Genomic DNA, 14,934 nt, shown 5'->3' with positions numbered 1-14,934 from the left:
TGTTGTATCATTGTTCTCATTAGTTTCAAGTAACTTCATGACATCTGCCTTAATTTCATTATTTACCCCAAACTCATTCCAGAGCATGATGTTTAATTTCCATGTAAATGTATGGTTTTGAGTGATTTTCTTAGTCTTGACTTTTTTTTGTTGTTTGTTCATTTGTTTGTTTTGACAGAGTCTTCCTCTGCTGTCCAGGCTGGATTGCAGGGGTGTGATCTTGGCTCACTGCAACCTCCACCTTCTGGGCTCAAGCAATCCTCCCACCTCAGCCTCCTGAGTAGCTGGGACTACAGGCACACACCACTGTGCCCAGCTAATTTTTTGTATTTTCAAAAGAGACAGGGTTTTGCCATGTTGCCCAGGCTGGTCTTGAACTCCTGCCTCAACCTCCACAATGCTGGGATTACAGGTGTGAGCCACTGCACCTGGTCCATTTTTTGTATTTTTTGTAGAGATGGGGTTTCACCATGTTGCCAGGCTTGTCTTAAACTCCTTGGCTCAAGCGATCCACCCACCTTAGCCTCCCGATCCACCCACCTCCGCCTCCCAAAGTGTTGGGATTACAGGAATGACCCACAGTGTCTGGCCATACTCTACTCTTATAATATTTCCATAATTTATCTAAATTATAATAATTATTTAATATTAAGAAATCCTCTATTTTATTTTTGTTGATGCCTATCACTATCTTCCATCACTGCACCTACCTAATCAGAGACACATAAACCAGTAAATGGACTATTAAGAAGCAGTTTATTAAGATATTAAATGCTAATATAAAGCCCTGCCTTCATTTTTATGCCTGTACGTATCTTAAAAGTTACCACGAGAGGCAAAGTTTTCTTCAGTGCAGAGGTTAAATAAACAGCTGGAATTTCAAAACACTAAAAGAGACTTGATAATCTAGACAAAATGGCAAATCAGCAGGGCTACTGATACCCTTCCTCTTACCTCTTCCTCATTAACCTCAGAAATGCCTTAGAAACCTGAGAAAGGGTAATGGATCCTACAACCAAATGCAACTTTTTTTTTTTTCTTCAACTGAAGCACACTTTTGCAAGCATTTATTTGAGAAACATTTATTGGGGACTTAGTATATAAGGGATTGTAGAGATGTTACATGGATTCAAAGACAGTTGTCCTTGCCTTCAAAGACAAACACAATAGTTCTAAATTCAAATAAATGTATGATGAATGAAATAAATGATTTTACCAGAGATTAGAAACGACACACTACTTCTTACAAGAATGAACAAGAGAAACTTCATGAGAGAGAAAACATCTGGACTGGGTGGGAATACAAAGGATTTCCACAGATTTTGGAGTCAGTAAAGGCAAAAGGCAACAAAGTATAAGAAACAGAGAGAAAAGTAGTGCGGTCACATTACACGCCCATTTAACTTACTCAAGTTCACTCCATGTATCAGAGGTGAGGTAGGAATGGAGGTATCAAGAAAATGAGAGAATATCTCAATAAAGCATGCTTTTGGCTCAACACTGCACTCTAAGATTGAGCACACACGGATGGGAGATGGGCTCTGATATTTCCCCACTGGGTCTCTTAGGTCCCATGTGTCTCATAGAGAAACATTTATGATTGATTCCACTTTGGTCTATTAATGATCTTCTATTTCTATTATCATAGTTGAGTTCATATCTAGGCTATTTCAAGATGAACGTGACTGGAGCACTCTCTCAGTCTCTCTGATCTCCATTCAATCTTGTACACAGATTAATTTTCCCAAACCACAGTTCTGACCGTATCAGTACCAACTCAGATTTCTTTAACAACCCTTACAACTTATGAGATAAATTCCAAACTCCTTAGTTACTTCGTTATGTCTGTTTACTCATTTTCTAGTTTAATAGCATGGCAGCTGGTTGAGTTTGAGCTGTATTGAAGCAACTATTTTTATGAGTAAATTCACATAGGTAGGATAAAAATCTGCCAAAAGAAGTTTCTTTGATGGTGGTGAACAGGGAAATGGTAGAAGGAAAAGGGAAGTGGAAAACAATACTTAATATATGTTTCCTCAGCTGGCTCTGCCTATAAACTGGGTTTATGGAGAAAAAGAATTGTAAATAAAGGTTGAAAGAGCTTTTCCATGATGCACTTAGGGCACAGAGACCAAGTAATACAGTGTGATGCAATGCAGGGGAGACATCATACCATTCTCCCATTCTCCCTGCCTCTCCCTCCCATCTCATTTTGTATTTTGAGGAATGCAGCACAGCTCCAGCACAGTTAGTATCAAAATAATAATATAAAATATATACTGAGCACTCACCATGTCCCAGTTCTTGTGCTAACTGTTTTACTCATTATAGCAACCTATGAGGTAGGTACTATCTTCATTCCCATTTAACGGAGCAGAAAAACGAAAACTAAGAGATGCAGCTTCCCACAGTGCACAGCTAGTGTTTAAGCTATGTTGCTGTTCCAGGTCTGTCTCACTTTTACCCACTTTGTTGGTTCAGTGTAGGCACTGTGCCCCCAGGATCTAGAAAAGTACCTGGCACACAGCAAGGTTCTCAAAAATACTGGATTAATGAAGTAATGAATTAATCTTATAAATTAATATATATAATATAGATTATATACTATATAATACATATTATATAGATTATATACTATATAATACATATATTATATATCTTATAAATTAATAGATATTTAACAGCACATATATATGACATACATTAACTCTTAAAGCAATGAAATATTTTTTAAAGCACAGATAATGTATTATTCCTAAAATAATTTTTACCAAAGAATAATTTTAATGAGACCAAGAGGCACACCTGATAGGGCCAAGTGAGTAAAAAGATATAAAATAAGCAGCAATGATGTTCATTTCCAAGGCACTGAAAAAATGGTATCTCTACATAATTAACTATATTACTGACCAGACAAAAACATTTGTAATGAGAATTGCTTCTAGTGTAATTCAATTAAGCATTTTTTTACATCCCACTCTCCCTCTACTGTCTCCTTTCTTAGCACTGCACTAAAGAGAAAAATTAAAAATAGCTTGAAAAGCCATTGTCCTTCTCAAAATCCTAAAAGTCTTTTTAAAACAAAAATTTACTAGAAACAGCTATTTTCAATTTAACTCAAATATCAAAAGGAGGCTAAAGAAATTAATTTTTGGTTAAATGAAAGAAAAATTAAACAGAAAAATTAAACATATTGATAACTATCTTAAAATGCACCTCCTCTATGAGCATACCTCTGTGTATGCTACTCACTAAGGACAAAACGGGTGCAGAGCAGTCCTTTCCTATGTGGAAATTTCAGGATTAAGTGAATTACGAGAGTTAACACAAGTTTTAAAAAGAGAGAAAATGTGATGTTTTTCACTTGAATATTTTAAGTGTTGTTCAAAAACAAGATCCAAAAATTACCATGAACAAATGAAAAGTTATTCCATTTTGTTATTTTACTTTTCTGCTTATCTGTAAGAATTCTGGGAGGATGGAAGGAGTCAGGAAGATGAAAGCATCCGCTGAAAATACTCTTTTAAATATTGAAAATGGTCACAAAGTTGCCTCAATAGCACAATTGTGTAGAAACGTGTAATACAGCAGACTGACAGGGAGGGGTGTTTGGGTTTTTTTCTACATACTAACCCTCCAAATCTAAAAATTCAGTGATAAGGATATGCTGAACATTCTCATCAGTACTTGAAAACCTCACTTACCTCCTGATCCTCCAAGCAACACATTTCAACAGCCACTTTCAACTCAGAATCACTATCAATGCATATCCTTTCCCAGAACACAAGGTGGTGGCTATTTTTCAGCTCTATTCTAGCACCTCATTCTCTATCACCATTTTATTAAAAAGTTGTATAACTATGTCCATTCATTTGCTTTGACAATACAGACTAAAACAAAGTAAGAAATTACTTAAAAGTCTTCCTTGGCCAGGTGCGGTGGCTCATGCCTGTTTGGGAGGCTGAGGCGGGTGGATCACAAGGTTAGGAGATCGAGACCATCCTGGCTAACACAGTGAAACCCCATCTCACTAAAAAATACAAAAAATTAGCTGGGTGTGGTGGCAGGCGCCTGTAGTCCCAGCTACTCGGGAGGCTGAGGCAGGAGAATGGCATGAACCAGGGAGGCGGAGCTTGCAACAAGCAGAGACAGCACCAGCCTGGCCAGCCTGGGCGACACAGCGAGACTCTGTCTCAAAAAAAAAAGTCTTCCTCAAGTATGTCAGAGATCCTACTGTTGTGATCAATATTCACAACTCTTTTTATTAGAGAGTAGGCAGTACAGTGTAGAGGAATGAACAGGGCTAAATCACAGTCTGTGTGGACAAGTTACATTCCTCTCTAGTCTCAGTTTCCTTATCAGTAAAGTGAGAATCATTATAATACCTTAGAGTTGCTGTGAAAGTTAAATGAACTAATATTGCATATAAAGATTCTTCTGACACCAAAGATATTGCTCTTAACTACCATTACCATTCCAGTAGGACAAAAATGGATAGGAGGGGCTTAATAACTGGCTCTTTGGACAGCTGGTTAAAAGGGGAATAGAGTGGTTCTGACTATCCTAAAAAAAAAGAATAGCAGTTACTGTCTCATTCCTATTTCTCCCTGAATAAATCAAAAATGGTATACATCTGACAAGCATAATCAAATAAGGCTATAATATCAGTAACAGTAATATCAAAACTACAAAATATACATTATGTGCTAAGAATCATTAATAAATATATATATATAATACAGAACATTTAAAATTAGTATTCCATTCATGGGCTAGTACATTAATATTCATCATATTGTTTTGTTCTTTTGAACTCTGCAGTACTTTCTGAATCAATAAATTAATATATTGTTTCACAAAATCAAAAGCACTGTTTACACAATGATGTCACACTCTAAGCCATATCATTTTGCTCTACTTTAATTTCATGTCCTAAAATACTTAGCGGATTTTCACAAATTTCTGTTACTAAATTATGCTTAATGAGATGACTTCTCCCCTGCTATATATGACGATAAAAATAGCCTCAACACAATTTACGTGACTCAAAGAAGAAATAAAACATTAATTTTCTAACTCCACCACCTTCCAAAAGGCTAAAACTGGGACATACTGAGACATACCTGTCCCCAACTTTTTTTGATGCAGGAAAGGAATTGGTTAGGAAAGTAAATATTCTGGTGCTTAATTACCATATGTAGGGGCTACTTTATAATGTTTCAAGACATATGGAAGACTTTCAAGAGAAAATACATATGAAATAGGCAAGGGGGTATATGAACAACTATGTTTTTAGATCTGCACTTTGAATTTACAACCAGCATTTTGCCCTTAAGCAGCAACACTTATAAATATTAATATCAATAAAATATTTATCAACTATCAATTTAAAACATATCTTGTTGTATTAACATTAATAAGATATTTATCATATACTAATTTTAAAGCATCTTTTTATCAAACAAGGCTAACAAAATGAAGGTCAAGACTCAGAATTCCACACTCCTCAGCTTTCCACAGGGAAGGCATTTTATAGTCTCCTGTGGGTAGAATGTAGGAAGCGGTAAAAGAACTATCGCAGTTGATCTGAATTGTAACAAGTTCAAAAAGATCCCCAAATTATTCTGACTTTATAGACCATGAAATACTGTGATTCTTTTGCATTGTTATCAATTGCTATGTCCCTAAAAATAATGCACAGTAGGTACCAGACTGGACACAAATGCATAGAACAATGAACACTGAAATATTCTGTCATTTGGAACCCTGGTCATACAATAAATTCTATAGCCTATAAAAATGGAACTTACCTTAAAAAGTGTTACAGTGATTTCAATGTTTTCAGGAACAGGCCACACAACAACACCACGATATGGATTTTTTATTCCAGGTTGCCAGCTATGTGCCTACCAGAATAAAAATGATACCTTCAATATGAAGTATAGGAAATGCAATGTTAGTAATTTACCAGAATAAAATGATACTTTCAATATGAAGTATAGGAAATGCAATGTTAGTAATTTACCAGAATAAAATGATACTTTCAATATGAAGTATAGGAAATGCAATGTTAGTAATTTACCAGAATAAAATGATACCTTCAATATGAAGTATAGGAAATGCAATGTTAGTAATTTACCAGAATAAAATGATACTTTCAATATGAAGTATAGGAAATGCAATGTTAGTAATTTACAGCGGTATATTGACCCTATATAGTATCCCTGAAACAAAAATGATTAAACAAATAAAACTTTTCAAACATTAAGCTTGGGCCAAGATAGTTATATCACATGACAGCTACAGATTACTATCCGCAAACAAATCTTCACCCCCTCATACACATAGAAGAACATGCAAAAATGATGAAAACATGATGTGTCATGTTTTCAAAAGCTACTGTCTGTTTAAAGTATTTTATTAGAAGAGATATTTTAAAAATTATTTTTGTGGACTAGGAACTTCAAGGCAAATTCATATTTTAAAAGAAAAGACGAATTGTGTAACTTTGCGTTTAAGTTCATTTCCCACTAAACTGTAATGTTTATTTGGGGCAGGTAAAGAACAGCACCAGTTTCTCCAGGTAATATTCCTAGTACTGATAATTATAGATATTTTTTTCCTTGTAAATCTTGATTATCAAGGTTCCCTAAGGAACCTCCACACCCCAAAATTTGTGGGTAACCACCATAGTTCTTCCTTTATGGCATCTCCAGTCAAAGTTGAACTAATGGAAGATGGCATGCCAAGACCTCTCAACTCAACTAAGTCTTCACCTCTATTGGCTACAGGACCGTCCATGGACATGCTATGAAAATTATAATAAAAGCTAACGCTTATATAGAGTACTTTCTATGTGCCAGTCCATGTCTTAAGAATTTACTTATGTTAAACTCATTTAATCTACATAAGAACCTTATGATGTTCTTCTGTTATTCATTCATTCATTCACTCATTTGCTCAATTGGTACTATTTGCCAATCACTGTTCTAGGCCTTGGAGGAGTGAAAAACAATCTGCCTTGGGGGAGTTTACAGTACAGTAGGAAGAGAACACAAACAAAACAATTAAGCAAAATATATAATATGTTAGGTAGAGGTAAGTGCTATAGTGAAAAAAAAGTAGGGAAGAAGAATTGGGGGTAAGAAAAGAGAATATTTTTGAATAGGGTGCTTAGAGGAGACTTCATTGAGAAGATGACACTTGAGAGAAGGCCAAAAAAAGATAAAGGAATCAGACATGTAAATGCATGAAAAGAGGTTTCTAGGGAGAAAAAGTAGCAACTGGAAAGGTGTTGAGGCACTTATATAACAAAGAGGGCAATGTGGCTGGAACAGGGTGGTCAAGAGGAGAGCAGTAAGACACACGGCCAGAGAAATAAACGAGAGTCCAATCATGTGAGGCCCTGGTATGTCATTGCAAAGATATTGGCTTATATTTTGAGTGAAATGGGAAGCCACTGGAGGGTTTTAAGCAGAGGAGTGACAATCTAAGTTATGTTTCAACAGGCTCATATTGGTTAATGTTTTGAGAACAGGTTCCAAATATAAGAGAGAAACAGGGAGATCAATTAAAAATCTACTGCAATAATCCAAGGGAGATGTGATGGTTACTTGGCTTGGGGTGGTAGAAAAGTGGTACAAAGTGGCCAGATTTGGGTATCTTTTTATATTTTCCAGGTAGAGTCCACAAGATATGCTGCCTGATTATAAGAGACAAAGTAGCCAAGGCTGATTCTAAGACTTCTACCTTTTAGAAGAAAGGAATTGCTATTAACGGATAGGAGGCAAGACTATAGAAAGGACAGATTTGGGAAATAAGTTCAGAAGCTCCGTTTCACACACATTAAATATGAGTTGCCTCTTAGATATTCAAGGGTGAATGTACAAATAAGCAGCTGGATTACGTGTCTGGAGCTGCAAATTTGGGAACTGCCAGCATACAGGTAATATTTAAAGTTTTGGAATATAGACAATACCAACGGAGTGAGTACTGATAAAGAATATAAAGGTCCAAAGACTAAGTCTCGGAGAAAAACATTAAACAGTTCAAGAAAACGAAGAAGGCAGCAGAGGCCCATCAGTTGAAGCAAAAGTGTGGTATCCTGAAAGGCTACTGGTAAGAGTGTTTCAAGGAGAAGAGAACAATCACCTGTGCCAAATGTTGATGACAAGTCAAATAGGATGAGGCCTGAAAAATGGTCACTGGGTTTAACAAAGCAGAAGCCATTAATAAGGTCAGGTACAGTGGCTGATGCCTGGAATCCCAGCTACTTGGGAGGCTAAGGTGGGAGGACAGCTTGAGCCCAGGAGTACAAGTTTGAGAAGGCATTAATAACTTTACAAGAGCAGTTTCAGTAAAGTGATGAGAACAAAGACCTGACTGGAATGAATATAAGAAAGAATGGGAAGAAAGAAATTGAAGAGAGAAAATATACTCAACTCCTCTGGGGTGTTTTGCTGAAAGGAAAAGAAACAGGTTGCGCTAGTGGAGAAAATAGTGGCAGAAGAGAATTTTAAGAAGAGAAAAATATTTTATGCTGATGAGAAATATTCAGTTGACAGGGAAAATTTAATGATGCAGAAGACCAAAGGAGAATTGCTAATGTCCTTAATAGTATACAATGAGACAGATTGATCCTTCCTGGCAGCACAGACCATTCCACAATAATAGAAAAAGAAGTTACAGTATATGAGTGCAGATGCAAGTCAGGCAGCAGATTTAACAGACTGAAAAACTGAGGGACAAACTTGAAAAACTGAGGATCACACAGAAAGGAAGTAGCAGAATTTGATTTGAACCTGGGCCAAGGAACCGAGAAGGGATCAAGATTAAGTAAACTTAGGTCCACGCAAATCTTATCACATCTTACTAGTTAAAATGCCAGCAGAAGATACAGGTTTAACAGTGTACACCAAATCCAACTTATGAATTGCCAATAATTCTCCCTCTATTCTCTTTCTATTGCCACCCTATGATAAAACTTCCGGTACAGAGATGGAAACAGAGGCTCATCACGAGACTTAGCATACCATAGTGAAAGGTACAGAACAGAGTTTTCTTGATTAAAAAACGTCTCTCCAAAGATTTCTCTAGTCCCCTGCCTATTTCCATGCCTGTTGACAGCCCTAAAACAAAAACTCCATAGAGTAAACAATCTCCATCTTGAAAAGTAAATTTCTGTGCACCCTAGATAATCAATCAAAACTCCACTCTACTTACTTAATTCTGAAAACTTATAACAACCTTAATTCTTACGGTTAATCAAGCTATTTTTCTGGTCTCTTCAAGCTTGCCATAATTAAATTTTCATAGTTTTCCCATGCAATAAAAATGTAAGAAAAAGAGTATAACCACTGAATCTTTTCAATCATCCCCAGCAGAAAAGACAAGGCTATTTATTAAATTCTCAATGAAAAATACCCTTCAGAGATTTTTAGACCTGAAGATATCCTTAGATTTAATTCAGATCTGGATAAGGAAATTGAAGCAAGCAAGGAGTAAATGGTTTGCATGAACTCATACTAGTAACCAGGAGGAGAGGCCAGACTTCGGGACTCACCTAACCCATAGCATGCACTGCTCTATTCCCGATTCGCATGGTAGTCAAGAAAATAGTCTTCTATCCCTTAGGACTTAATATTTCGGTGTATGACACAGTGATCAAAAGTGGGAAAAGGAGGGAATATGGAGACCTTCCAACAACTAGGCAGAGTTAGGAGATGAGAGTTTCAGATAATTTCCTCAGGTATCCTAAAGGTTGGTCCTCTAAATCCTCAGTCCTGGATCAGGGAATAGTAATTAGACTGCTGAACAAACAAAAATACAATCTGCTTAACAAACTAAAATCTTTTTATTATGATTAATAAAAGGAGACATAAGTATGCTAGTTCCTAAGTTGCTAGTACACTGCCACTTTCTTACATTCTATCCAGGAACTCTCTCCCAGCAAAAAGGTCTAACCAAGTTCTGGCTTTTTGATATTCTTTCTGGGGCTGTACAACCTGGCTGAGTTAAGACACTATAATAGTATCAATTAGTCTAGCTAAATAGCTGACAATGAGTACAGTCAGGGCCAGCTTTCTATCGTTTAGCTAATTATTATATACAGTTGACCTTGAACAACACAGGTTTGAACTGCACAGTTCTACTTACATGCAGATTTTTTCCAACCAAATGCAGACCAAAAACAGTGTGTGCAAGATGTAAAACCTGCATATGGAGGGCTGACTTTTCATATATGCAAGTTCCACAGGGCCAACGTCAGGACTTTATGTGCAGATTTCAGTATACACAGGGGTCCTGGAACCAATCCCCTGTATATATGTAGGGACAACTGTACTACTAGAAAGCAGAGGATCAGTAAGTTTTTTTTACCAGAGAAGAAACCAAGGACATTCAAAGTGGAAAATGTGACCAAAAAAAAATAATGTTACTGTTTTCTAAGAATTTACTACAACTTTTACCTCAAACAGTGGTAATCTGAAGCTAGAAAAAGAATGACAAGTCTAATACAGGTAACTAGAAACAGTTATGGTAATAAACATCTAATTGTACTAACCCACAGAGATACTAATTTAGGCTTTTAAGAGGTTGATAGAGGAAAAAGCACACCACTGGCCAGGCATGGTGGCTCACGCCTGTAATTCTAGCACTTTGAGAGGGTGAGGCAGGTGGATCGCTTGAGGTCAGGAGTTTGAGACCAGTCTGGCCAACATGGTGAAACCCTGTCTCTACTAAAAATACAAAAATTAGCCAGGCATGGTGGTGGGCATCTATAATCCCAGCTACTTGAGAGGCTGAGGCAGGAGAATCGCTTGAACCAGGGAGGTAGAGGCTGTAGTGAGCCAAGATCACGCCACTGCACTCCAGCCTAGATGACAGAGCGAGACTCTATCTCAAAAAAAAAAAAAAGAAAAAGCACACTATATTGGCAAACATCAGCACTAAGAGAACCCTGAGCAGTTTTCATTTTCAGTAATAGAAAGGATTTCCCCATAAAACAAGTAGGCACAGCAACACACATACAGCCATCTGGCTCTTCAGCATAGTTAGGAAAGGCAGATTATTTAATCATTTGTCAATATCCTACTACAGCTAATGGCAGAAGAAATTAGGATACATTATCCTGGTCCCCTTCTACAATTTTCCTCACATTTTAAGTCACATCAAAGATCCTTTAACATATGCCAAAAACAGACTTGGAAAAAGGCAACACTTCTCAATTTTGGGTGACTCTATAAAATGTCTCATTCACTAATTATTTCACATCATATTCTTGCCTAAAAAAAGTGTACCTAGTACAGAACTAAGTACAGAGTTAGCAATCATTAATTATTTCTGATTCCTGTAAAATTGAAATATTTCAGTGAAAAATTATAATTTTTAAAACTGCATATATCCACATAAGATGTCATATATAAAGTCATCTTAGAGTTGTCAACATCACTGTCATTAGGCAAAGCTCTGCAGCTAGCTGTACTCTCCTTCTTGAAATGGTAGCACATTGTAAAGGCTGTAGCACAACCACAGAGCAAGGAAGTAAAGGTGGTAATGTCATGAAAAAAAAAAAGGTATGGATTTTAAAGTTATAGTTTCCCTTTGGAATTCTCCAACCTCTCTGTGAGCCTAAATTTCTAGTAAGATAACAGGATTTAGGGTAACAGAACTACTCTGCCATAATTTTTCTGGTCTATCATAATTGCCCTGATTCCAACACTGTCACATATTGTACTGAAACATAATTTATCTAAGCATATACAAATCAACTGCAGCCTGACAAAATCTTTGTTATAAAAGCCATGACTTAAAGAGAAGAGGAAGGGAAGCCGCATATTGTGATGGTAATTATTCTCTCAATCAAAACGTATTCCAGGATCAGAAGTGGTGGATCATGCCGGTAATCCCACACTTTGGGAGGCTGAGGCAGGCAGCTCACCTGAGGTCGGGAGTTTGAGACCAGCCTGACCAACATGGTGAAACGCTATCTCTACTAAAAATATAAAACTTAGCTAGGTGTGGTGATGCATGACTGTAAACCCAGCTACTCAGGAGGCTGAGGCATGACAATTGCTTGAACCTGAAAGGTGAAGGTTACAGAGAACTGAGATCACACCACTGCACTCCAGCCTGGGTAACAAAGTAAGACTGTCTCAAAAACAAAACAAAGATTATATAATGAGCTCTTGTATATTTAGCTCCAAATTCAGACATGTACTCAAAAAAGAGAGAGCAATAAACTGAGAAATAAATTTTAAATTAAATAAGGTAATGTGCCTTATTATTTTATTGTCTAATCAGGTAATGAACTGACTTATCTGGGTGTCAATTCCAAATTTTAATCCACTACTTAAAAATAAAAATAGATACTGAGAATACTGAGAATCAGGAAAAGAAAAATAGTAAGCTACACAGATGCCAAAAAGAAATGATTATTGTAGCTGGGTATAGTGGCTCATGTCTGTAACTCCAGCACTTTGGGAGGCTGGGACTGGTGAATCACTTGAGGTCAGGAGTTCAAGACCAGCCTGACCAACATGGTGAAACCCCGTCTCTACTAAAAACACAAAAATTTGCTGGGAATTGTGGCGCATGTCTGTAATCCCTGCTACTTGGGAGTCTGAGGCAGGAGAACGGCATGAACCCCGGATGCGGAGGCTGCAGTGAGCCAAGATCACCCCACTGCACTCTAGCCTGGGTGACAGAGAAGGAAGGAAGGAAGGAAGGAAGGAAGGAAGGAAGGAAGGAAGGAAGGAAGGAAGGAAGGAAGGAAGGAAGGAAGGGAGGGAGGGAGGGAGGGAGGGAGGGAGGGAGGGAGGGAGGGAGGAAGGAGAGAGAGAGAGAGAGAGAGAGAGAGAGAGAGAGAGAAAGAAAGAAAGAAAGAAAGAAAGAAAGAAAGAAAGAAAGAAAGAAAGAAAGAAAGAAAGAGAAAGAGAGAGAAAAGAAAAGAAAGGAAAGGAGAGGAGAGGAAAGAAAGAAAGGAAAGAAAGGGAGAAAGGGAGAAAGGGAGGGAGGGAGGGAGGGAGGGAGGGAGGGAGGAAGGAAGGAAGGAAGGAAGGAAGGAAGGAAGGAAGGAAGGAAGGAAGGAAGGAAGGGAGGGAAAGAAAGAAAGAAATGATTATCGTGTACTTCAAACTCCTTCTAAAACATAGTACAAAGTAAAAACTAGAATATATTCTGCTAGCCTGCGCAACATGGTGAAATCCCGTCTCTACAAAAAAAACAAAAAATTAGCCCAGCATGGTGGTGCATGCCTCTCCAGCTGCTTGGGAGGCTGAGGTCAGAGGATCACCTGAGCCCAGGGAGGTCGAGGCTGCAGTGCTGTGATCATACCACTGCACTCTAGCCTGGGCAACAAGTAAGATCCTGTCCTAAAAAATATATATCTTGAGGTGGCGCCCAAGATGGCTGAATAGGAACAGCTCCAGCCTCCAGCTCCCAGTGTTAGCGACAAAGAAGATGGGTGATTTCTGCATTTTCAACTGAGGTACCCGGTTCATCTCACTGGGGCGTGTCAGACAGTTGATGCTGGTCTGCAGGTGCAGCCCAACCAGCGAGAGCTGAAGCAGGGCAAGGCATTGCCTCACCTGGGAAGCGCAAGGGGGAAGGGAATTCCTTTTCCTAGCCAAGGGAAATTGAGACACACAACACCTGAAAAATCGGGTAACTCCCACCCTAATACTGTGCTTTACCAAGGGTCTTAGCAAACAGCACACCAGGAGATTATATCCCACACCTGGCCTAGAGGGTCCCATGCCCACGGAGCCTCCCTCATTGCTAGCACAGCAGTCTGAGATCTAACTGCAAGGCTGCAGCGAGGCTGGGGGAGGGGAGCTCGCCATTGCTGAGGCCTAAGTAGATGAACAAAGCCACCAGGAAGCTCGAATTGGGTGGAGCCCACCGCAGCTCAAGGAGGCCTGTCTGCCTCTGTAGACTCCACCTCTGGGGACAGGGCACAGCTAAACAAACAGCAGCAGAAACCTCTGCTGATGTGAAAGTCTCTGTCTGACAGCTTTGAAAAGAGCAGTGGTTCTCCCAGCACGGAGGTTGAGATCTGAGAATGGACAGACTGCCTGCTCAAGCGGGTCCCTGATCCCTGAGTAGCCTAACTGGGAGACATCCCCCACTAGGTGCAGACTGACACATCACACCTCACACAGCTGGGTACACTCTGAGACGAAGCTTCCAGAGCAAGAATCAGACAGCAACACTCGCTGTGCAGCAATATTCTATCTTCTGCAGCCTCTGCTGCTGATACCCAGGCAAACAGGGTCTGGAGTGGACCTCAAGCAAACTCCAACAGACCAGCAGCTGAGGGTCCTGACTGTTGGAAGGAAAACTAACAAACAGAAAGGACACCCACACCAAAACCCCATCAGTACGTCACCATCATCAAAGACCAAAGGTAGATAAAACCACAAAGATGGGGAAAAAGCAATGCAGAAAAGCTGGAAATTCAAAAACTCAGAGTGCATCTCCCCCTCCAAAGGAACACAGATCATTGCCAGCAACTGAACAAAGCTGGACAGAGAATGACTTTGACGAACTGATAAAAGAAGGCTTTAGTCGATCAAACTTCTCAGAGCTAAAGTAGGAACTACGTAACCAGCGCAAAGAAACTAAAAACTTTTTAAAAGAATAGATGAATGGATAACTAGAATAATCAATGCAGAGAAGACCTTAAAAGAACTGATAGAGATGAAAACCATAACACGAGAACTACGTGACAAACACACAAGCTTCAGTAACCAACTTGATCAACTGGAAGAAAGATTATCAGTGATTGAAGAGCAAATTAATGAAATGAAACGAGAAGAGACATGTAGGAAAAAAAGAGTAAAAAGAAATGAACAAAGCCTCCAAGAAACCTGGGATTATGTGAAATGACCAAATCTACATCTGATTGGTGTGCCTGAAAGTGACGGGGAAGATGGA

General features: G+C 38.6%; 1 protein-coding gene across 23 annotated transcripts in view; it reads right to left on the bottom strand.

Annotated features, from left to right (window-relative positions):
- LOC105465127 (EH domain binding protein 1) overlaps positions 1-14,934 on the bottom strand; it is a 406,349-nt gene that overhangs the window by 265,015 nt on the left and 126,400 nt on the right. For all 23 annotated transcript variants that reach the window (XM_071076797.1, XM_071076793.1, XM_011713372.2 and 20 more), the window contains one exon: positions 5,811-5,906. In XM_071076797.1, the coding sequence (XP_070932898.1) occupies positions 5,811-5,906 (96 nt within the window). The remainder of the gene's footprint in view (positions 1-5,810; positions 5,907-14,934) is intronic.

This window comes from Macaca nemestrina, chromosome 13 (assembly GCF_043159975.1).
Source record: "Macaca nemestrina isolate mMacNem1 chromosome 13, mMacNem.hap1, whole genome shotgun sequence".
In the NCBI taxonomy this organism is placed as follows: Eukaryota; Metazoa; Chordata; class Mammalia; order Primates; family Cercopithecidae; genus Macaca; species Macaca nemestrina.
This window is presented reverse-complemented; position numbering and strand designations above follow the sequence as displayed.